At 40.0% G+C, this 23,820-nt stretch overlaps 1 protein-coding gene and 1 pseudogene across 1 annotated transcript; both read left to right on the forward strand.

Annotated features, from left to right (window-relative positions):
- Positions 1-3,573: 3,573 nt before the first annotated feature.
- On the forward strand, positions 3,574-9,912 carry slc22a13a (solute carrier family 22 member 13a). Its single transcript, XM_034232105.1, has 10 exons — positions 3,574-3,948; positions 4,054-4,157; positions 4,353-4,507; positions 5,110-5,278; positions 5,368-5,548; positions 6,075-6,169; positions 8,044-8,258; positions 9,259-9,367; positions 9,543-9,749; positions 9,855-9,912. Exons 1-10 carry the CDS (start codon positions 3,574-3,576, stop codon positions 9,910-9,912), a joined length of 1,668 nt encoding a protein of 555 aa, XP_034087996.1.
- Positions 9,913-13,114: 3,202 nt separating this feature from the next.
- On the forward strand, positions 13,115-21,011 carry LOC117556650 (annotated as a pseudogene).
- The last annotated feature ends 2,809 nt before the right edge of the window (positions 21,012-23,820 follow it).

The following is a 23,820-nucleotide window of genomic DNA, read 5'->3' on the forward strand; positions in this document are numbered from 1 at the left end:
ATGGTGGTGCTAAATCAGAGCCTATTACCTGTTCTCAGTCTTTTTCTCATCATGCATCTAGTGTGTAGTGATCCAATATCATTACCATAGCCTTGCCCTTTAACAGTTATTACGAGCCCTTGCTCAGCCTTACTCACCAAGAGCCCAGCGCCTAGCCTTCTTACAGGCAAAGTCCCTGATCAAGTCCTTGAAGTCCAGCTTTCTAGCCAACTGGCTTTCAATGGACAGCATGGCAATACTGCAAAGCATTATGGGGGGAAAGGGCTGCTGAGCCTAGAGATGGATCTGTTGGTCCTGGCACCAGGGGGAGGGACAACTGGTTTAGTATGAATAGTTGCTAAAAATGTACCTGCATTTATTAAATGTCAGCTAAAAGAGGAGTGAAATGAAAAACCTCAGCATTTTCTGTGAAGATATTAACAGTACTTAATGTCAGCAAAACATTACAATTATTATTTACAATGGACTATTTAGCTAACAGACTATTTCCACCACTCATGGACCACACCCACCTTTTCTTTTGAAAAACTGGGTGACATACTGTCGCCCTTTAGTCCCTCTCTCTTGTCTTTCTCTCCTTTCTTTTCTTTTTTGAAAGCCTGACTTTGTTAGTCGTTGAGACATCGTACACACGTAAGTACTAGCATCCCTCCTCACATGCTCTCACTCTTTGCCAGAAAGTGCGGTGCAGCGTTTGGAGGCAGGACCAAACCATTACATGTACAGAGGCTTTGGATAATTAACTTTTGGAAGAAAAAATGTGAAATGAATCGTAAGTTTAGTGATTACATTATCAATTTAACGTTATATTAATGTTAATTGTTGATGATTGATGAAAGGTTACTTCAAAAAAAATTCTTAATGTTCTAAAAATGTTTGTGGCCCCTGTTAGTCACAGGCCCTTAGAATCGTCCTAACTTTTCGCTCCTGGGTGTAACAGTTGTCAATTCAATTCAATTCAAAAGCTTTATTAGCATGACCATATTTACATACAGTATTGCCAAAGCTATGTATAGTTGTAACATCTATACAAAAATACATACAAATAAACAAATGAACAGTTATAAACAAACGGCAAAGAACATGTTTTTTTTTTACAAGGAATACAGATTAATTTCATTCATATAATACATGAGTACAAAATAGAATATGAAATATATACATAAGATGTGATACCTGGTGTATCTGCTCATTCTGGTTCCCTCAGACTGTGGCAGGCAGAGACAAACTGTCCTGCAACAATGCAGCTCTCTTTATATTCCCCCAGAAGTATTTTTAGTTTTTCATTTTTAAATATTTCAGGATGCTTATGTTTGAGTTTTGGGAAGAATTGTTTCCATACAGGTTCAAAAGTTGGGCATTGTGTGAGGAAGTGCTGCTCTGTCTCCACAGCAGTTCCTCCACACTGTTGGCATGATCGCTCCTCTTTTGGCAGCCATGTTTTCTTGTACCTGCCTGTTTCTATGGCCAGGCTGTGAGCACTCAGTCTGTACTTTGTCAACAACTTCCTGTGTTTAACATCAGTGACTGTGCTCAGGTAGGTTGCCACAGTGTACTGTCTTTTTAGGGCCAGATAGCATTGCATTTTACTTTGTGTTTGGGATTTAGTGTTCCAATAAGTGAGGTAGTTTTTCATGTGTTTTGTTATAATTTGGTTGACTCTAATAGATGTGGGCTCAGCCTGGTCCTGATCACAGTTTGAACCGGTTTGTGAACAGAGTGTCAGGACCAGCTGAGAGAGGGGACTCTTGTTCATCTCTTGATGCTGCAGGGCTTTGTGGTGGTAGGAGTAGTTGTCACTACCAGATCTGCAGCTCTGCCCGATCTGCAGTGCGCATGATGGTCCGCCATATTGGACAACTCCGTACGGCAACCCAAGAAGGACACTTGACACAGTGGCTTTTGGCAAAGCTCAAAAAGAAAACTCGAGAGGGATGAGTTATTGTTATTACAACGTGACTTCACTATTATTTAACAACTCTTTTCATTGGGTTATTTTATTTGGGTTTAAGTAAATTGTCAGAAAAAGTGAGAAGTGGATTTAACTTCTGTTAGACATATATGCCATACATTTTTGCATACATTCACAGTAAATATTTATTCAGTAGCCTATGAAAGCTGTCTAACAGAAGTTAAATTATTTTCTCACTTATGCTGACAATGTACTTAACCCCAAATAAAAGAACCCAATAAAAAGAGTTGTTAAATAATACTTTGGAAACAGTTCTAAATTGGTTTGAATCCTACTTAAAGGACATAAACAACTTTGTTTCTATAGGTAAATACACATCTGAGTTGACAAATATGACATGTGGGGTTCCTCAAGGCTCCATCTTGGGGCCTCTTCTCTTTAACATCTACATGCTACCACTGGCTCAGATAATGAAAAACAACAAAATAAGTTACCATAGCTATGCAGATGACACACAAATGTACGTAACCATTTCACCAGGAGACTATGCTCCAATTCAAACACTGAGTAAGTGCATTGAACAAATCAATGACTGGATGTGTCAGAACTTTCTCCAATTAAACAAAGTTAAAACTGAGGTAATGGTTTTTGGAGCCAAGGCAGAACGTATAAAAGTTAGCGCTGAGCTTCAGTCTGCAATGTTCAAAACAACAGATAAGAAATCTAGGTGTAGTCATGGACTCTGACCTGAGTTTCAACAGTTACATTAAAACAGTTACTAAATCAGCCTATCACCTAAAGAATATATCTAGGATTAAAAGACTAATGTCACAGCAGGATTTGGAAAAATGTGTCCATGCTTTTATCTTCAGTAGACTGGACTACTGCAATGGTGTCTTCACAGGTCTCACTAAAAAAATCCATTAGAAAGCTGCAGCTGATTCAGAACGCCGCTGCTCGAGTCCTCAATAACACTAAGAAAGTGGATCACATCAGTCCTGTTCTGAAGTCTTTACACTGGCTTCCTGTGTGTGGAATAATTGATTTCAAAATACTGCTGCTGTTTTATAAAACATTGAATGGTTTAGGCCCAAAATATTTTTCTGATCTGCTGTTAAATGATGAACCATTCAGAACTCTCAGGTCTTCTGGGACTGGTCAGCTTTCTGTCCCCAGAGTCAGAACTAAACATGGAGAAGCAGCGTTCAGTTATTATGCTCCAAATATCTTGAACAAACTCCCAGAAACCTGCAGGTCCGCTGCAACTCTTACTACTTTTAAATCCAGGCTGAAGACTTTTCGTTTTGCCGCTGCTTTTAATTCAACTATTCACATCTTACACTGCACTGTAGCTTTTATTCATCTATTTTTGCTTTTAATGTTTATTTTATTATCTTTGCTTTTTAATGACTGATTTTAAATGCCATTTTCTTAATATCTTTCATTTTTGTAAAGCACTTTGAATTGCCTTGTGTTGAAAGGTGCTATATAAATAAACTTGCCTTGCCGTGGTCGTAAATGTTATATGGCCAGTTAAACATTAATGGATGTTTTTACAAACTTGTGGTGCAGTACTTTTGAACCAACACAAAGACACTCATCTCTTATTAAGAGGAGCTTCCCTGCAGTCACACCCTGAGAACTACCTAACAGTCATCAACATGGTCGATTTTGGAGAGATCCTGAAGAACATTGGAGAATTTGGTTTATTCCAGCAGATCACTTTGATTGCACTTTGCCTTCCAAATTTCCTGCAGTCTTTTGTCATGGCAAGCTTTGTATTTATTGAGTCAGATCCAGATAGACACTGTAACACAGACTGGATCCTTCGGGCAGACTCTAACCTGACCACAGATGAGCAGCTGAACCTGACTCTGCCCCGAGAGGATGACGGGACCTTCAGCAAGTGTCAGATGTTTGTCCCTGTGAACTGGTCCATTGGTTCCATCAGGGAGTACGGACTCAATGAGACCAGAGGGTGCCAGAATGGATGGGTGTACTCCAACATGCTGTACGAAGCCACCATAGTTACTGATGTAAGTAGCTTATAGTAGTGTATTCAAGCAGAATTATGATATTAAATTAACAAATTAACTTCATGAGTTATTTAATTGAAACATTTATGTATTTATTTTTAACAGTTTGATCTAGTTTGTGACAGAGCTAACTTGATGGAATTGATACAAGCAATGTTCATGGTTGGCGTTGTTTTTGGTTCCCTCATATTTGGACCTTTTGCTGAATCGTGAGTATTTCATATCATACAGATAAAAAAATGAGTTTATGGTCTATGATATGAAGAATAATTATCAAACTGTGATCATCTTAATGCTAAGTCCTTTTATGCATTGATGCTGCAAATGGCAATTATTCACTGTTCAGTAACAGGGTCTACTGTCTAGCCATAAAGTTGAATTGTCTTCATCTTTTTCTCTTGCAGGTTTGGTCGCAAACGATCAACTCAAATTTCAGCAGTTATGTTGTTCATCTTTGTTGGAGCAGCAGCACTTTGTCCCAATGTTTACTTGTATTTAGTGTGCCAGTTCTTTGTTGGAGCAGGAAGTGGAGGATATCGAATCAACTGTGTTGTACTGTGTATGTATACTGAGTTCATACATAATTAGAATAAGGACCCTAACTGTTTATAAATCTTAGGTATATTACCGAAATATAACATAATCCTACCTTCAAACACAAAAGTGACAGGATTTAATAGGGTTGGTCTGCTGTGACGCTATTAGCGTTAGCATGTCCGGCTAAGCAGCCCACCACTTAAAGCATGAACAAAGCATTAGTAAACAAAGCCAGTGAGGACACCATTGACTATGTAGATTACCTACATTTTGGGGGTGAAAGTGTATGTAAAAAATGAGTTATTTGTAACCAACACTGCAACACACAAGGACAATACTGTCACTTTTTTTCCAAACGAAAGATTATGGAAGCTGACTTTTAACCTACAGGATAAAGTGTAGCTTTTCGCTCAGTTGTTTACTCAGCTTCAAATTAACTTGGCCATCAACTGCATATTTAAAGGGTTCCCATTTGAATGATAGTCTAGGTAGTGTTTTCAGCCAAATCATACTAATGTTAACAACAGTAACAGGAACTATGGGTATATAGTTAAAGTTCTAAGTATTCAAAACACTCCAAATATTTGACTGCTGCAATATACAACAATTATTTCTATTTTGCAGCAACTGAGTGGATTGGGGCATTGAAAAGATCATGGGGAGCATGTGTGCCTCAGCTTTTTGCTGCAATGGGACAGTGCGTCCTGGCTGGTGTAATCTACGCCATACGTCACTGGAGACTTGCTCAACTTATCACAGCAGCTAACTATGCAGTAGTTGTTATCTACATATGGTGAGCATTTACCCTTTGTATAACCTTTCATTGTTTTATTCGTATACGATGTACACTATTTGAACTGGCATTTTCCTTGTTTCTTTGAGGTTTATACCGGAGTCAGCCAGGTGGTTGTTAAGCAGAGGAAGGACAGAGGAGGCTAAACAGCTGATTATCAAGGCAGCAGCCATCAACAAACGCACTGTTTCAGACTCTCTGTTGGAAAAGGTATTGAAAATAAAAAATAGAGGTTGCAATTCTAATGCAATAATATTCATGTCAAATTCAGTGAACATCACATACACCACACATTCAATTGCGCCTTAATGCATCGACACTTTGAACAAGTACCAGGGGCCTCACAAGACATAACCCTTAAATGACGTTTATATATATATATATATATATATATATATATATAAGAAAACATTTCTACACACTGAATCCATGCATGCAAGTGTTACCATGCCAATCATCAAAGTCAACCTTCATTTTAAGTTTCACGTCTATAAAGTTGTGTTACTGCAACTTGCATGTTTTTCACACATAGACATCTATCTTTTGATAGTTCATTGTTTATTCATGTTTTCTTTGCCAGTAAATGAAATGTTGTTTCTATTTTTTATTATTATTATAAATGTGTCTTTGAAAGTCATAATCTTTTTCTTATAACAAACGGATAATACCGAAATACCTATTGCTAATTTGTGGTAAAGCTTTTAGCAGACCTGTTTTCAGTGAAATTAGCTGATATTTAAATGTATACTGCTTGTGTGTAGGTAACACAGTTGCATAAATAATATTTCTGCCACAGATTGCAATAAAAGCGCCGGTAAACAAAGGAGGCATCAAAACTATTTTCAGATCACCTCAACTGACCAGATATTTCTTCATTATAGCATGGGGATGGTAAGATACATTTTAATTTAATATTTTATTTATTTACTAAGTAGTAAATACAATCTGAGGTGAAATATCTAAATACTAGATATTCAAGTGTATGACAGTTCTTTAATAATACTGAACACTTGTATCAGGCTCTAACCTTTTATTTATAGTAATTTCATAGTAGAAGAAATGTTTAGCATATGTATTGATAATGTTAAAATATAAATAGAGTGGTGCAGGAATGAGTCCTGAAACCCAGAATGTATGTCAATGGTTTCTTAACGTGTTCTAGATGCCTGAAAACAGATCTGAGGTTTACACAAGCTTAAAGGTGGGGTAGGTAAGTTTGAGAAACCGGCTCGAGATACACTTTTTGTTATATTCCATGGAATGCTCTTAACATCCCGATAGCAATGAATATCTTAAGTGCTTTGACAAAAAATCCATTAAAAAATGTCATCTGTGGAAGCCGTGGTACTGTAAAAAAACACGACCAATCATTTTAGCCGACCCGGCTAATATAACTGGATGGCCTACCTGCCTGTCAGCCTTTCATCTGTGCACAAACTTATCTCGTGCCCTCATTGGTCATGTGCGCGTTCGTGTGTTGGAGGAGGGGCTCTGTAAGGAAGTGGCAGATTTTTTCCGGTTGTGTATTTTCAAATTCTAGCGCACTCAAGATGGTTTCTCCAAAATTACCTACCCCACCTTTAATGGAAATTCACTTTTGTTCTGCAACATAAGATGGCAATGGCACATTTCTCACTCATGTATATCCAAAGGTTCTGTAATGGGCATTGCTTACAAGTGACTAAAAGAGACTGCGCCCAGCAGTGGTGTCACACAGACTTTCGACTGTGATGTAGTTTGTTTATAAAGTTAGCTTTTTACTTCTAGCGATTGAATTATTACGCTTCAAAAAGCATAAAAGTGGTGTTGATATGTGGAGATTATCTTGCTGAACAAAACGTGTAAGTAATATGGACATTTGTTTACCACAGATCTTATTTTCTGCCATGAAAAAAAAATCCAATGGAAAAATGTAATTGGACACCTTGCAATTCTTCCTTTTTGCACCGACCTCCAAAAATCCGTCATCACTTCATTAGGCGCGTTCATACCGCAGTACTTTTACCACAAAGGTTCATCAGAACTTAGTTCATGAGAACTCTTTAGTTCTCATGAACTAAGTTCAGATCGTGTTCACACCATAGGTTCACACCGGAATAAGTTCCTGGGGAAGGATTAGGCAAATGAAACCGCTGACGTCACTTCTTCTTCTTCTGCTTTGGGTTTACTGGCAGGCCGCAAACAACTTCACGTGTATACTGCCGCCGGAAGTCCCCGGCCGGAAGTCCCCGGAGTTGGGGACAGCCTTCCGAGTAAATCACCAGAACGCCGACACCTCCTCATCTCCACCGCTCACATGTTTTCTTTTTTATTGCCATAAGTTAGTCTCTCTGTGTTTCTGCGCTGGGCTAATGCTAATAATAAAATGGCGGCTTCACAAAACTTTTTGGGAGTTTTACGGGGCGTGGTTTGCATACCGCCCAGCCAATCAGACATTGGAACCTTTTTCTCCCACGAAAGTACCTGCTCTCTAGCAGGGACTGAAAACTGACGGAAAAGGGGGTAAAAAGGTTCTCATGAACACATTTTTGTTCCGGCTCTTTTTGGTGTGAACCTCTATGGTGTGAACGCGACATTTCGGAACTATATCGGAACTAAAGTGGGAAAAGTACTGCGGTGTGAATGCGGCTAATGGCAATGAAGGCAATGAGAATAAATGACCAATATCAAATCTTGAATAAGCAAACAACTGTTTAAAAATGTATGTATGTTTTATGAATGTTTAATAATGCAGGTCATCTTCGTTTTTTTTCTTGTTTTTCAAGTTTTTCATTGAACCTAACCTTGTTCTCCCTGTACTTGAACATGAGAAACATTGGCTTCAACGTCTTCTTGACACAGCTCATGTTTGGTGCTTTTGAAGTGGCAGCTAATATACTCTCCATGTGGCTAATGGAGGTTTTTGGGCGAAGAATTTCACTCATATCAACATTTGTGACGGGAGGACTATCCAGCATGTTTATCCTGGCTGTTCCTCAAGGTAAACCATTTGGTTTATATAGCCAAATGACAGTATCACATACCCTTTCCCACCAAAGCCGTTCCCAGGCCAGTTCGGAGCTAGTGCCCAATTAAGAACTGGTTCTTCCTATTTCCACCGCAGCGGGGCTGGCTCTTGGCCCCGAAAAAATATTTCTTAGCTGGCTCCACTCGACTGCCAGTCAAGAACCGAAAACCGAATACCTCAGCCAGGGGCGAGATTAACCTGGGCAATAACAGTTCATGGCGAGTAACACGTTCAATGTTATTTTCCATTAGGAAGATCAGGCATACGTTTTGTTGTTATTTGTATTGCAGCAGCTATCAGGCTTAACAGGTTGCCATGTCAGACTATCATAAGTAAAATCATAATGAAAAATACCCTGGTGAAAAATGCCTGTAGAAAACGGCTTGTGATAGCAACAAGATCGTCAGATTAGCTTTGCTTGCTATGCTAATATCACCCATCTAATACCAGAGAAACTTTTATGATGCCATAATGATTCTAAACAGTGACAATTCACATGCACTTATGGGGATGGGGGATATGCCTCTGTGGAAGTTGCTAGTGTGACAGTATACTTTCAAGCAGGCGCTGCCGTGAATAAACGGCAGATTAAACGCCGGTGGACGAGCAGTGTATCACTGCAGCGGTCGGTAAATTCCACTGAACCACATTGGTAAAAAATGAACCACTGCACTCTAATTGAATCTAATCTGGCCTCAGATGATTAAAAGCAACACGAGCAACGAGCCGACGCAGTCCACCATTGTTGTTGTTCGAAGCTGTTTTGCCAACAAAATCAGCGGCGTAAACGTCGATGTCATGACACAGCACCTGTCGGGCTCTGGGCGGTGGTAACACAACTGGGGCCAAAAGGCGAACCAGTTCGGAACCAGAAAAGCACAAGCACAGAGCCTAATTGGTAACTGGTTTGGTAGGAATGGGGTACAAATGTCCTTTTTATATTTGTTTAACAGTTTTTTGTTTATGTTTTCAGGATATGCCATTGCTGTTACATCTTTAGCTGTCGCATCTCGTTTCTTTCTGATCTGGGCTGGTGCTGTATGTTCCGTTTATTTGCAAGAGTTGTTTCCAACATCTGTTAGGTAGGTGTTCAAAGTTTATATTTTAGCCTTTTGTTTTTTTGTGCAAACTTCCAAGACCGGGATACAGAACCCGGTACATATAAAGTAAATGACCTTGTGAACCTGATGGAAATCAAGTGATCTGTTTGTTTGATTGGGAAGTACATTACTGTTATAACTCCCACCCCTCTTTCAGACAAACAGCAACAGCTTTAGGAGCCATGTCAGCAAGAATAGGAGGGGTGATGTCTCCACTGCTCAACATGTTGGTCGTGTTCCACTGGTCCATACCCCCTGCTGTCTTTAGCAGCTTTACGCTGGTCGCTGGAGCGCTCAGCTTCCTGCTCCCTGAGACCAGGAATAAAGAACTTCCTGAGTCAGCCGATGAGGTCGAGAACAACAGGTAATATGTTCCATCGGTATTAGACAAGATGATATCTGTTACGTTTCCTAATTTTACCGCGGATAACTCATAGTCATGCATCTATATCTATCCTGCTTCTTTCAGAAATGTTACTTCCAGAAGAACATCCTCCAGTCTCAATCAAGAATCAACCAAGATGTAGACCTGTGTCTGATGGTTTATTCTTTAACAGTGTAATGAATTTGCTTTAAAAAGTACAGCTTTCATCAGATATAAAAAAGTTATCATTAATCAAAAGGTTCCCCTGCATAAAGAATAACTAAAAATAACAACATTGTGACTGTTCTTTCATCCATAATTCCTGCATTTTAATAACATTGCTCTATTTCTCACTTCTATATCATGATTTCATGATTTTAAAACACTATTATCCTGATAATGGCAATTTACGTTATTGTTGTTGTTGTATTGTTCCACTGGGTGTCTGCAGGGATGGCACAGGGTGGTACGAATTGTGTCTCATGAATTTGCATAGTTCTTTGATGGTCTCCGACTCAAAGTCCCGTTCTGTTTGCTGAGCAGATGACTGAGGAACCTCAAGTCGACAATTGCATTTTCAAACACAAAGCTTTTGCAGTCGTTTTTGCTTTTTGGTTCTTTTTCAGCCCTGCCGCAGCAAAAGTCTTGAGTGTTTGGCTTGACAGACTGATCATCTATAGACACAGGTGGTCTTGGCTGCCAACAAGTTTGTAGCTCTCGAGGAAGCTAAGGCCCAACAGTTCTGCTTTGCGCAGCTAGCGAGCTAACATGACATGTTAACGTTTCAACCTACAGCTGATTACAATCATTCGGTTTCTTGAGTGAGAAATGCATGTTTTAGTAATATTAAGAAATATAATTTGGGTTTGTGGCTGCTACTGTATGTGATGATAGCTTTACGCTGTAGCCTCAATATATACTCCAGTTCAACAAATCATATCGTAATACCTACATGAACGTTATCTCTAGAACCATTGTAAAATGTGACATTATATTTTTAAGATACACACACCTTTGTTGTGAGGTTAATTCCCCTTACAGGCCATCATTTTGAACATTGCATTGACGTCAGTTAGTATATTATTTTACCGATAGTTAGTCTATCATGGTGAGTTTAACGGTAACCTTGCACAAACTTCACCTATCTAAGATTCTACCCATCTAAGTTATGTGGAAGACCTTCATTTTCCGACCTCACAGACAAGTTAATATAAACACTTCTCTAGTACTTTTGAACTTTGACCTTCGTGGACAGACTGTTTAAACCACACAGTGAGCTGCTAGATGAGGACGGTAATTGCTTGTAAGATTTTCCAGAAGTCCCCAACACCACATACACGGCAGATAGTTTAAGTTCTGTGCTCTATTCTCCGCATGAGCAGTTGCGTATGAGCTTCACCGCTTTGCCCTGAAGTTTGCCACTTTTTTGCCGGTTTTTTCATGACTTCAGTTCTAGTCAGTTTTTGTTTTGTGTCTCAGGCTCAACTCCTTCTGCCATAAGGGGAAAAACAAAACAAAAATTAAATTATCCTTAGTGAGGTGTCCTTTAACTTTGTTCTTACTGCAAACACAAATTCACATTTCAACATCAACTATATTAAGGAACCCACATCACGAATACAGCTCCAAACATTGCTGTAAGTTCCCAAATTAAATAACCCCTAGTTGTGGAATTGATACAAAATGTGTAGCCTACCTCAGAAACTCAGTACCCTATAATTTTCCATTTCAAATTATGTTTTCGGCAGGAGGTTTCTTTTTTGTTTATTTAAACACTAATTTCCTGTGGAACACAAACAACCATTGCCTAATATTTTTGGACACCAAAAACAGACAATGTGCTCTCTAATAAATGTACAGTTAAACATAGACCTATAAAATAAATGTTAATGACACTTTGCCATGCAAGATTTCATCAAAAAATGTCATGGGATACTTAGATTTAAGTACTTTTATGAGTTACACATTGCAATACAATAAAACAACGCTGTAATGTTTAATCTTTTACGAGGCTCAAATTCCCTGTATCCACAGTTTAGCTTCATGATTGGCTAGCTTATCTTTAGTTAAAAACAGCTTGAAGCAAAGCGTGTCTGTAGCTTAATAGCAACTTAAGATGTTTTCCAAATGGCACTGATAGTTTGGTTGGGGGCGAGGGATATCCTGAGGGGGATCAAAGATGCAAAAATTGGAACTGTCCTGAATTTTCCCAAATACCAAATTGTGTCCTGTTTTTTCAGATAAGACTAAACCAGAATTCATGTTGCTCTGTACAGTAGCACCACAAATTCATAAGCAACAAGGAAAGTTAAACCCTCCATGATGACATTGAGTGTGATGTCTCAGGACCTGGTGAAATTCAAGCCAAAACATCTCAAATATTACTGCGGATAGTGAGGTGCAGGGAGGGAAAACCTGCACTAAGAGTTCAAGCACTAACTTGAACTATCTGCCGTGTATGTGGTGTTGGGGACTTCTGGAAACTCTTACAAGCAATTACCGTCCTCTCCTTGCAAGAAAAGAATGCAACTTTGAGTATTGCTAAAAAAAAATTGCACTGAATATTTATTATATACCTTTAATCGTCCCACAGAGGGGACATTTACATTCTGCATTTTATCCATCCCAGTGTTAGGAGCATTAGGCTGCCATTAAGTACGGTGCAGTGTAGAGAACGGTGCCTTGCTCAGGGACAGTGAGCACTTGGTCTTTCGGGGACTTGAACCCCAAGGCAAGTCCCTATGGACTTCGCCACCACCGCCCAATATAATATAATGGACTGGAGGCCGCAAGAACCCCCAGAACTCCCAAGACACAAGCTTTACCCATCATCATCTGGTCACACTAGATATTCTCTGCATTAGGGAAAACCAAAATAACAGGTGGAACTTCCCTCTCAGTTTAAGCGTGGAATAAGTTAGTTTTAGTTTTTAGAGTTGATTGTGAAATGTAAACTGACTGTTTGGCCATGTGGAACATCTAATCTTGTTTAATGTTGGCCTTATTTGCAATAGTAGGGAAATTACTGGATATCTTTGACACTTGAGTGGTGTGTATGTGTATACAGTATGTGTATATTGAGAATTAAAACATTATTGTGATGCAGCATCTCGTTATTAAATGGAAAGGCTTTTAGAAAGGAGATCTTGAAAGGAGATATGTGCAGGCCCCGGTCTATGGCTGGCACAGCAACACTATGGGGGGGCAGTGTGCTGTGTTCTTGAATATACTTTGTCTAGTTAAACATTAATGGATGTTTTTAGAAACGTGTGGTGCAGTACTTTTGAACAAACACAAAGAGGCTCATCTCTTATTAAGAGGAACTGTCCTGCAGTCGCACCCTGAGAACTAGAAAGGTCATCAACATGGTCGATTTTGGAGAAATCTTAAGGAACATTGGAGAATTTGGTTTATTCCAGCAGCTCACTTTGATCGCACTTTGCTTTCCAAATCTTCTGCAATCTTTTATCATGGCAAGCTTTGTATTTATTGAGTCAGATCCAGAGCGACACTGTAACACAGACTGGATCCTTCGGGCAGACTCTAACCTGACCACAGATGAGCAGCTGAACCTGACTCTGCCCCGAGAGGATGACGGGACCTTCAGCAAGTGTCAGATGTTTGTCCCTGTGAACTGGTCTGTTGGTGCCATCAGGGAGTACGGACTCAATGAGACCAGAGGGTGCCAGAATGGATGGGTGTACTCCAACATGCTGTACACCATAGTCACTGATGTAAGTAACTTAGACCCTCCAGAAAAACGAAATTGCGGGAAGTTGCTAATTATGCGGAAAGTTGCGAAATATTCTTTAAAAATTGTTTTAAATATTGGGCTGTCTTATTTATTCTCTCTCACACACAACCTGCCACTAACGTTAAACCCCTTTACTATTCAATTAAACACATGCAATGTTTATTTATTGTAAAAGCAATTGGGCTATTTTAATCACACTCTCCCACACACACACACACACACACACACACACACACACACACACACACACACACACACACACACACACACACACACACACACACACACACACACACACACACACACACACACACACACACACACACACACACACACACACACACACACACACACACACACACACACACACACACACACACACACACTTCTCCGCCTCATTCTGTTTTAATTTACTTGTTCGTTATCTGACCAGGTTCAATCTTGTAGGCTACTCACTTTGTTTCTTGTAGCCCTCGAAAGGGTTTTGGAGGTTGATGCCTCGGTGAACGTGAGTTGTTTGGCTTTCTTGTCCGCAGCAGCAGAAAGCATTTTCGAATGTTTGAATGAATCAAAGTGGGTCGTCACCGTCGATTTTCTCTTATGCTCCAACGCAGTTGCACGGGGTGCAGAATAGTTTCCCCCCACTTTCGTGCAAGACATCGGGGTACTGCTTTGCCCGGTCTTTAGCAGAAATGTTCGTCGGTAAATGAGATGGATTAGATTTTTTTATCTTGGTGTTTTCTCTCTCGTGTGAGTTCCACACGTTCACTCTACGGTGTTGTTTACCTTCTGTGATGCGCGAGCTGATGACGTCGCGTCATCATCATCATCATCACTACTTCACTTCAAGACGAGTTAACTTTTTTTTCCTCAATTTTGTGTGGAATAATGCGGGGATTATGCGCCCTTTTAATAATCTGCGCCATTTTGCTGATTATGCGGTAAATTATGCGATCGCATAATCGCGTTTTCTGGAGGGTCTAGTAACTAATACATGTATTAAAGCTCACCTATTATGCTATATTTGAACAATATATTATAGGGCCATATCTATACAAACATATCAAACAGATCACCGATTGTAGCCATGCCTCATACCCCTCTATTTGAGCCCTGTTACAGAAGTGCTGATTCTGGGTCTGGCCCTTTAAATGTAACCGAGCTGCTGCTGGCCACGCCCCTTTGGAGCATCCTCATGCAAGCGGTGAGCTCTGTGAAGAGAAGGCTGTCTACCGACAGAAAATCAGCTAAACGCTGCCATGATTAAACGCCATATTATGTTCCAAACCCCATCAAGCATTATTTCTGAAACAGTATGGAGCTCAAAACGCTATCTCTCTCGCGGGTTTTTTGCCGCAAGGAAAGTACTTTTTATATCCGGCTTCTTTACACATATTCTCTCCAGTACAGCGTTAGCTCTGAGTGTTAGCGATGCTTGCTAACGTAAACGCGGATCATCATATTACTTCCAAAACACGTCGCACATTGTTTCTGATACAGCACATAGCTTGACATGTTCTTTCTTCAGTATTTACCGCTAGAACAGTGCCATTGTATGTATTTTATATCAACAAGTCCCTCTCTTAGACATCCTGCTGAATACACAGACACACAGCTGCGGGAGGGGATTCAGCTAGCGACTGTATATGGGGACTATAGGGCTGTGGGTGGAACGTTGCCAGGACTATGGCTGCTTCTCAGGTCGATTAAATGGAATCCTTGCGTCCCTCACTTGCGTCGTTTCCCTGCGTTTAGTGCCTCCCACCAGGGAAGCATGGAGGGACGCAAGGAAACCACGAGAAGCAGGGAAATTAGTTTTAAGAGCAATGGGACGTCCTTTCCTCCGGAGCGTCACGTGAAGCGACGTCCGTTTGTGATGACGCTGCACAGCTGATCGTCTGACAGCAGCTCTGTCTCCGTTATTTCCACACACCCCCGCCTCTGTTAGTACACATTTACTGACACAAACATTTGTATCATCTGTTGTAGACCCAAATAAATAAAATAAAATAAGAACTCATTGTCAAAAAAAGATAAACGCCATTCTTAAAATTTATAAACGAACAATAGTTTGATTAATATTGATTAGAGTGCACAATAGAAATAAAATAATTGAGAGAAGAAAAAGAGATATGTTATCTATCAAAACCCAGTTAGATTAACATTCATTGGATTGCACACTTTGTTTGTTTGTTTGGATATGTAGCACATTAACATTTTAATAGCACTTAATGACTGACTGAATGGAAATGACAATAAATGAAAATGTAAAACGAAAAAAGCGATCATGAAAATGTTTCCAAAAAATGAATTAAATGATTTTTGACCACTTTGTTGTTCAGATATATCACATATTTGTAACTAAATGATACATGAATTGAAACAAAACACGGTATAAACTGAGGAGTGACTGAGGTTCATGTATTTTCTTCACTCTGCTCTCATGTCAAGAAGCATCAGATCAGTGCATGCACTGCCTCGTCCAATCAGTGAGCGATACACAGTAAGGGGGCGGGGTGAGTATCTGAGGATTTCATCGGAGGATGGTCTGGTGGTTCCTCGGTTATCGCTCCTCCATGATCGCTCCTCGCTCCTCGATCCTCGGTCCTCCGGCAGAAATAAGAGCCATGGGACGGTACTCAAGATGGCGCAGGCAAATCAACTTCCGGTGAGACCGAGGACCGAGGAGCGAGGAAATGAAAATAGTCGACCTGAGAAGCAGCCCAGGAGTTCAATGTAAAGCCTGCCCACGTTTTAGTAATGACGTCAAGACCGCAGCAAATCAGGATCAGCTCCGTTGTAACCCCGTTTTTATAGATGTGGGTAAAGAGGAAAAGGAGCAGTGTATTTTCTGACACTTATTTATGTATAAAAGACATCAAAAAGTGCATTTTGCATAATAGGTGACCTTTAAAGCAGAAATAACAAATGAACTTCATGAGACATTTTATTTAAAAAAAACATTTATGTATTTCTTTTTAACAGTTTGATCTAGTTTGTGACAGAGCAAACTTGATGAAATTGATACAAGCAGTGTTCATGGCCGGCCTTATTTTTGGTTGCCTCATATTTGGACCTTTTGCTGAATCGTAAGTATTTCATACAGTAAAGCATTGTATTTCTGCTCTGTGATAAAAAAAAATATTAGTGCTCAGTTCTAATATGCATTTGTGCTGACTGTTCTTTACATAAAGACGATTTACTTTCTATCCTCATATTCATCTTTTTCTTTTGCAGGTTTGGACGCAAACGAGCAACTCAAATTTCAGCAGTTATGTTGTTGATATTTGTTGGAGCCTCAGCACTTTGCCCCAATGTTTACTTGTATTTAGGGTGCCAGTTCTTTATTGGAGTTGGAAATGGAGGATATCGAGTCAACTGTACTGTGCTGTGTATGTATAGCCTACTGAGTTCATACATATTTAGGATGAGGACGAAATACCAACTGTATTATATATTACCGAAGAATTTGATAAGCCTACCTTCAAACACAAAAGTTAGGAATTAACATGGTTTGTCTTCTGTGAAGCTATCAGCGTTAGCATGTCCGGCTTACATCAGTAACAGAGCATTACCATTGACAATGTAGGTTGCATATGTTTGTGGGGTTAAATTATATGTAAAAAAAATAGTATAATGACTTACTTGTAACCAACACTACAACCCACAAGGACAATACTGTCACTTTTTTCTACATGGAATATTAGTCTGACTTTTTACCTATTAAGTGTGGCTTTATGCCCAGAATTTTGCTAGCTTCAAATCAATGTAGCCATCGGCTGCATATTCAAAGGGATCTTGTATTAATGTCAGGTTGCGTTTTCCGCCAGATGAACATTGCAATGCCAGAAGTTCTAAGCATTCAAAACGTTCAATATTGTACTGCTGTTGTTTAACAGGATGGGCCTTTTTAAATGGTAGTATGACAATTATTTATTTCCCTAATTGCAGCAACTGAGTGGATTGGGGCATTGACAAGATCATGGGGAGCATGTGTGGCTCAGCTTTTTGCTGCAATGGGACAGTGCGCCCTGGCTGGTGTAATCTACGCCATACATCACTGGAGACTTGCTCAACTTATCACAGCAGCTAACTATGCAGTAGTTGTTATCTACATATGGTGAGCATTTACCCTTTGTATAACCTTTCATTGTTTTATTCGTATACGATGTACACTATTTGAACTGGCATTTTCCTTGTTTCTTTGAGGTTTATACCGGAGTCAGCCAGGTGGTTGTTAAGCAGAGGAAGGACAGAGGAGGCTAAACAGCTGATTATCAAGGCAGCAGCCATCAACAAACGCACTGTTTCAGACTCTCTGTTGGATAAGGTATTGAAAATTAAAGAGTCTGCAATTCTAATGCAATAATATTAATGTAAATGATAATGTTCCTATTTCACACATAAAGACATACACTTTAAGTAGGCTACAAATTATTGTTCATTGTTTATTCATGCCAATTAATTAAATGTAGTTCCTACTTTTTATTGATTTATTTATTTGATATTATTCATTATTAAATTCCTTTCTTATTAATTACAATATTTAATCATTTACTTATTCATATTATTAATATTAATACAAATTAGTCTTTGAAAGTCATAATATTTTTCTTATAACAAAAAAATAATACCGAAATACCTATTGCCAAAATGTAGGTAAAGCTTTTAGCAGACCTGTTTTCAGTGAAATATGAATGACCTGATATTTAAATGTAAATAGCTTGTGTGTAGGTAACAGTTTCAGAGTTACGTAAATAATATGTCTGCCACAGATTGCAATAAAAGACCCTGAGAACAAAGGAGGCATCACAACTATTTTCAGATCACCTCAACTGACCAGATATTTCGTCATTGTAGCATGGGGATGGTAAGTTCAAATTGCATTTAATCTTTTATTTATTTACTATGTACTTAATAAAGTCTTCAATGGACCAAATACTAAATATTCAAATTATGACAGTTCTTTATTATAACTGAAAAGAAAACAGAAACAGCTATAACCTAATATTTATGTAATTTTTTTGGGCATTATTGGAATTGTTCATGTTAAAATATAAATATAAATATTACAATATAAATGGAGTGGTGCAGTCCTAAAACCCAGAAATGAGTTTGCATTTTACCAATATTTTAGTTCCCTTATCTCGAAATCAATGGTTTTTTAGCGTGTGTTTGGTTAGATGCCTGAAATAAGATCTGTGGTTAACACAAGCATCAGAGATATTCATGTTTATTTGTGCAACATAAAATAGTAATAGTATTTTTCCAACTCATGTACATCCAAAGGTTCTATGAGTCATACAAATGGTCATTGCTCACAAGAGACAAATGAGTCCGCCTTAAAGTTGTCCTATCATGCAAAATGCACTTTGTTATGTCTTTTATACATAAATATGTGTCCCAGGTGTGAAAATAAAACCCTCTCTCTTTTCCTCCGCACCCACATCTCTAAAAACGGGGGAACAACGGAGCTGATCCAGATTTGCGTCCGATATGACGTAATATCGGAAATGTGGGCTGGCTTTACACCCACGGCCCTATCAGAAACGTCGCTATCAGAAACAATGCACAACGTGTTTTTGGCGTAATATGGTTATGTTTACATTAGCAAGCATCGCTAACACTCAGAGCTAACCTGTAGCCTACTGGAGAGAGTATGTGTAGAAAAAGCAGGAAATAAAAAAAGGAACTCACCTTGTAGTAAACCCGCAAGAAATAATCCTTGAAGTTGTTTGGAACATGATGTGGCATTTAATCATGGCAGCATCAACTGTATCTGGGTAGAGCAGACAGCTCGTCACAGAACTCACAGTGTGCCTGCATGCTCAGAAGGGGGCGGGGCCAGCAGAGAATCAGCCATTCTAATCTCTAACATTGATGAAGGATATGAGGGATGTCTAAAATACATGATCTGTTTGGTATTTTGAGCATAACACATCATAGATATGTTTTTTATATATTGGTTTCTAATATGAATGAACATATAGCATGATAGTAGATCTTTAAGCTTAGCAGTGGTGTTACAGACATTCGACTGCTATGTAGTTTGTTTACAACGCAAGCTTTTTACTTCTAGTGATTGCAGTTACACTTCAAAAAGCATAAAAGTGGTGTTAATATGTGGAGATTATCTTGCTGAACAAAAAGTGTAAATATTATGAACATTTGTTTACCACAGATCTTATTTTCTGCCATGTCACAAAAACCAACGTAAAATGTCATTGCTTTTTGTCAACCAACACAAATCCGTCATCACTGCACCAGTCTATTAATGCTGCAGAACAAATCTTTAATCTTGAATGAAGAAGCAACTGTTAAAAAATGAATGTGTGTGTTATGAATGTTTAATAATGCATGACATCTGTTTTCTTCTTGTTTTTAAGTTTTTCATTGAACCTAACCTTGTTCTCCCTGTACTTCAACATGGGAAACATTGGTTTCAACGTCTTCTTGACACAGCTCATGTTTGGTGCCTTTGAAGTGGCAGCTAATATACTCTCCATGTGGCTAATGGAGGTTTTTGGGCGAAGAATTTCACTCGTATCAACATTTGTGATTGGAGGAATATCCAGCATGTTTATCCTGGCTGTTCTTCAAGGTAAACCAATTTGTTTAGTTAGCCAAATGACGGTATCATACTGTTTGTCCTTTTTATATTTGTTTAACCGTGTTTTGTTTATGTTTTCAGGATATGCCATTGCTGTTACATCTTTAGCCTTCGCATCGCGTTTCTTTCTGATCTGGGCTGGTGCTGTATGTACCGTTTATTTGCAGGAGTTGTTTCCAGCATCTGTTAGGTAGGTGTTCAAAGTTTATATTTAGCCTTTTGTTTTTGTGTGAAAACTTTCTAGACCAGGGTAAATAAACAGGTAAATATGGAATAATAACTTTGTGAACCTGATGGAAATCAAGTGATCTGTTTATTTGATTGGGAAGTATATTACTGTTATAACTCCCACCCCTCTTTCAGATAAACAGCAACAGCTTTAGGAGCCATGTCAGCAAGAGCAGGAGGGGTGATGTCTCCACTGCTCAACATGTTGGTCGTGTTCCACTGGTCCATACCCCCTGCTGTCTTTAGCAGCTTTACGCTGGTCGCTGGAGCGCTCGGCTTCCTGCTCCCTGAGACCAGGAATAAAGAACTTCCTGAGTCAGCCGATGAGGTCGAGAACAACAGGTAATATGTTCCATCGGTATTAGACAAGATGATCTGTTACGTTTCCTAATTTTACCGCGGATAACTCTATATCTAACTCTAACTATATCTATCCTGCTTCTTTCAGAAATGTTACTTCCAGAAGAACATCCTCCAGTCTCAATCAAGAATCAACCAAGATGTAGACCTGTGCGTTCTTTAAAAGCATAACACCTTTTCTCTAAAAACTAAACCTCTCATTACTTACTAGTCAAGGGATGGTATGAAAATATATTCATTTCAAGATGTAACTGTAAAAATGTATTGTGATATTGAAATATTGAAAGAACTGTAATTTCTTAAAAAGGTCAATCTGTCCTGTTGTTTGACAAAAAGGTACTATCAGGTCACTTTTTGTAATCATTGAAACATGTTGCCTTTGTTGAAAACCCTTTAAATTAAGCTGCGAGGACTGAATGATTGTTCATTTATTTAAAGTATTTGGTGGTGTTAACCTTTGTGAGCTTAAACCTCATTTGATTAACTCTTTAGAGACAGTTCAAGATGTTTTAGGGCTCAAAAGAATACCATTTATTTGGAAAATGCTTGTTTTTTTATTTTTCACATATGTTTCACTCAGTACATCAAATAATTAATTCATAAGCTTTACGATGTCTTTGTGTTTCAATTCAAACACATTAGTTACACCAATTGTTACGTGCCGTAGTGTTTGTGTGGTCGGGTGTGTGTTTTTCTCTCTCTCCCTCTGACTCCCCAGGTGCAGCCTGATTGTCCCCAGGTGCAGCCTGATTGTCCCCAGGTGCAGCCTCTCCCCAGGTGCTCCTAATTCCTAATCAGGGCCTCCATATAGGACCGGAGGAAGACTGCAGTGGGCTCTCCTTTTTTCCTCCTCTGGCTGCATGTGTACAGACCTGTGTCTTGCCGATTGATAGGAGGGGAGCTCCGTGATATATATTGATGCTGTATTATTCTGTGCAAGTTGGCTGGTGAGCCCGTGTTCCTGTTGTGTTCATTAAACGACTTGTTCGTTACTCGGAGATCGGTTTTCTCTCCTTTTGTCGAGCTTGGTCATCCTTGTGTGTTGTTACTTCCCTTTGTACCCCCTAGATTTAGAAGGGAACGTAACATGGGGGCTCGTCCAATCTTTCAGAAAAAGAGTGAGTATTTGTTTGTGGTTTAGTGTGTTTGGTAGCATTGACTTCCTCATTTTAGACAGGGGAGTGTCTAGCTGGGCTGAATCAGTCCTTCCTTCAGGCACTTTTTTTTATTTTGCCTTTTTTATTTTCGGGGTAATCCTGGGTGGGGATTTATTCCCTGTTGGGGGCAGGCGATTCAGGGTTTCGGCCGCTGATGTTTGCCTTTTTTAAAGTCGCCTCGAGCCCGGCACGCCCCAGAAGATAGTTAGGTAAGTTTGGTAGGCAGGATCTGGGGAAGTTTGTAAAAAAAAAAATAAAAATAATAATAATTAAAAATATATATATATCTGTAAGCAGCCGTTGCTAAGGATGGCTTTTGTTTTGGAGCAGTTTGTGGCCAGTCCTACTGTGGGTCAGCTAGACTGCTGTAGGAAGGTTGATTTGCGGTTAGTTGCTGACCATTATCACGTGTCTGTCTCCTCTGCTCAATATCGTGAACTCAAGGCTACTTTGCTAACTGGACTAGTTGAACAGGGGGTTTTGAGTCGGCCTACTTTAGTGGAATCTCCTGGCACGGTGGCCGGGGCTGTAGCAGCAGTATCTCATAGTGGAGGCCGCATTGGTGTTACTCCTGGTGTTCAGAGTGCTACGGAACAGGCAAAACTTTTCACCACACCTCAGATTGGCTCGTTCTCGGCAGGATCCTCACCTACGGGGTCTAAATTAGATGCTGGAGATCAGGAAGCTGGAGATCAGGAAGCAGGAGCTGGAGGCAGACACTGCTGTCCGGATGCGTCAGCTAGAGCTCCAAGCAGCTGTGGTGGGTGATTTTGCTGTTACACCTTCTGGTCCTGCTGCCTCCTTTGACGTGAGCAGGCATATTTCTTTGGTCCCTGTGTTTCGTGAATCAGAGGTGGAAGTCTATTTTGGTGCATTTGAACGCATTGCTGCTGCTCTGCACTGGCCAGAAAATGTGTGGGCTACTCTTTTACAGTGCAAGCTAGTCGGCAAGGCTCAAGAGGCCTGCTCTTCTCTTTCTGTCGAGGATAGTTTGGTGTATGACAAGGTGAAAGGTGCTATTCTCAGGGCATATGAGCTTGTGCCTGAGGCCTACAGGCAGCGTTTTCGCGGCCTGAAGAAAAATTCTGGCCAAACGTACGTGGACTTCGCGAGGGAGAAGAAAGTCCTCTTTGACAGGTGGTGTAGAGCATGTAAAGCGGATGACATTGCTTCAGTGTGTGAGCTGATGTTAGAGGAGTTTAAAAACTGTGTACCGGAGCGTACGGTAGTCTATTTGACTGAGCAGAAAGTGACTACCCTTCAGCAGGCTGCCACTCTGGCAGACGAGTTTGCGCTGATACACAAGAGCGTTTTTTTTCAGCGTGATCCTCCTCAGCAGGACACTTATCGTAGAGCTCCTGACAATTACGTTCCCTGTGCCAGTGTTCCATTGTTAGGTCCCAGGATAAACAGAGCTTGTTATTTTTGTCTTGACCCAGGTCATAGGATAGCAGACTGTGCAGCTTGGAAGAGAAAGCAGACAGTGGATGGCAAGCGCCCAGAAGGGGTGGGTTTGGTTACAGCAGTGTGTCCTAGTGGACGGGCCACTGTTAACAAAGGGCCTGATGAGTGTTTGAAACCGTTCATCTCTACTGCCTTTGTCTCTGTCAGGAAAGGTGGAGGACCAGCGGCAGGTCACGGTGTTGCGAGACAGTGGTGGCTCAGTCATTCATCCTTGCCGGTGCCCTGCCCCTGAGTGCTGAGTCTGCCTGTGATGCGAATATGGTGGTGAGAGGTATTGAAATGGGTTCTGTGCCCGCACATCTTCACAATGTCCATGTCCAGTCTGAACTGGCTACTGGTTTCTTTCCAGTTGCTGTGCTCCCCAAATTTCCTGTCGACGGTGTGGATGTCATAATGGGTAATGATATAGCCGGGGGTAAAGTCTATCCTCAGGGCAGTTATCCTCACTGTAGGGCTCGTAACAGACGTGTCACACGTGCTCATTCTGTTTCTCTCCCA

The sequence above is a fragment of the Gymnodraco acuticeps genome, unplaced genomic scaffold, assembly GCF_902827175.1.
Source record: "Gymnodraco acuticeps unplaced genomic scaffold, fGymAcu1.1, whole genome shotgun sequence".
Taxonomy (NCBI): domain Eukaryota; kingdom Metazoa; phylum Chordata; class Actinopteri; order Perciformes; family Bathydraconidae; genus Gymnodraco; species Gymnodraco acuticeps.

Bases quoted from the DNA above. Each gene is read 5' to 3' on its own strand.
- slc22a13a (XM_034232105.1), top strand. From the start codon at position 3,574: ATGGTCGATTTTGGAGAGATCCTGAAGAACATTGGAGAATTTGGTTTA. The intron at 4,508-5,109 runs GTATGTATACTG...TCTATTTTGCAG, and splicing joins AATCAACTGTGTTGTACTGT to CAACTGAGTGGATTGGGGCA. The intron at 5,279-5,367 runs GTGAGCATTTAC...TGTTTCTTTGAG, and splicing joins GTAGTTGTTATCTACATATG to GTTTATACCGGAGTCAGCCA.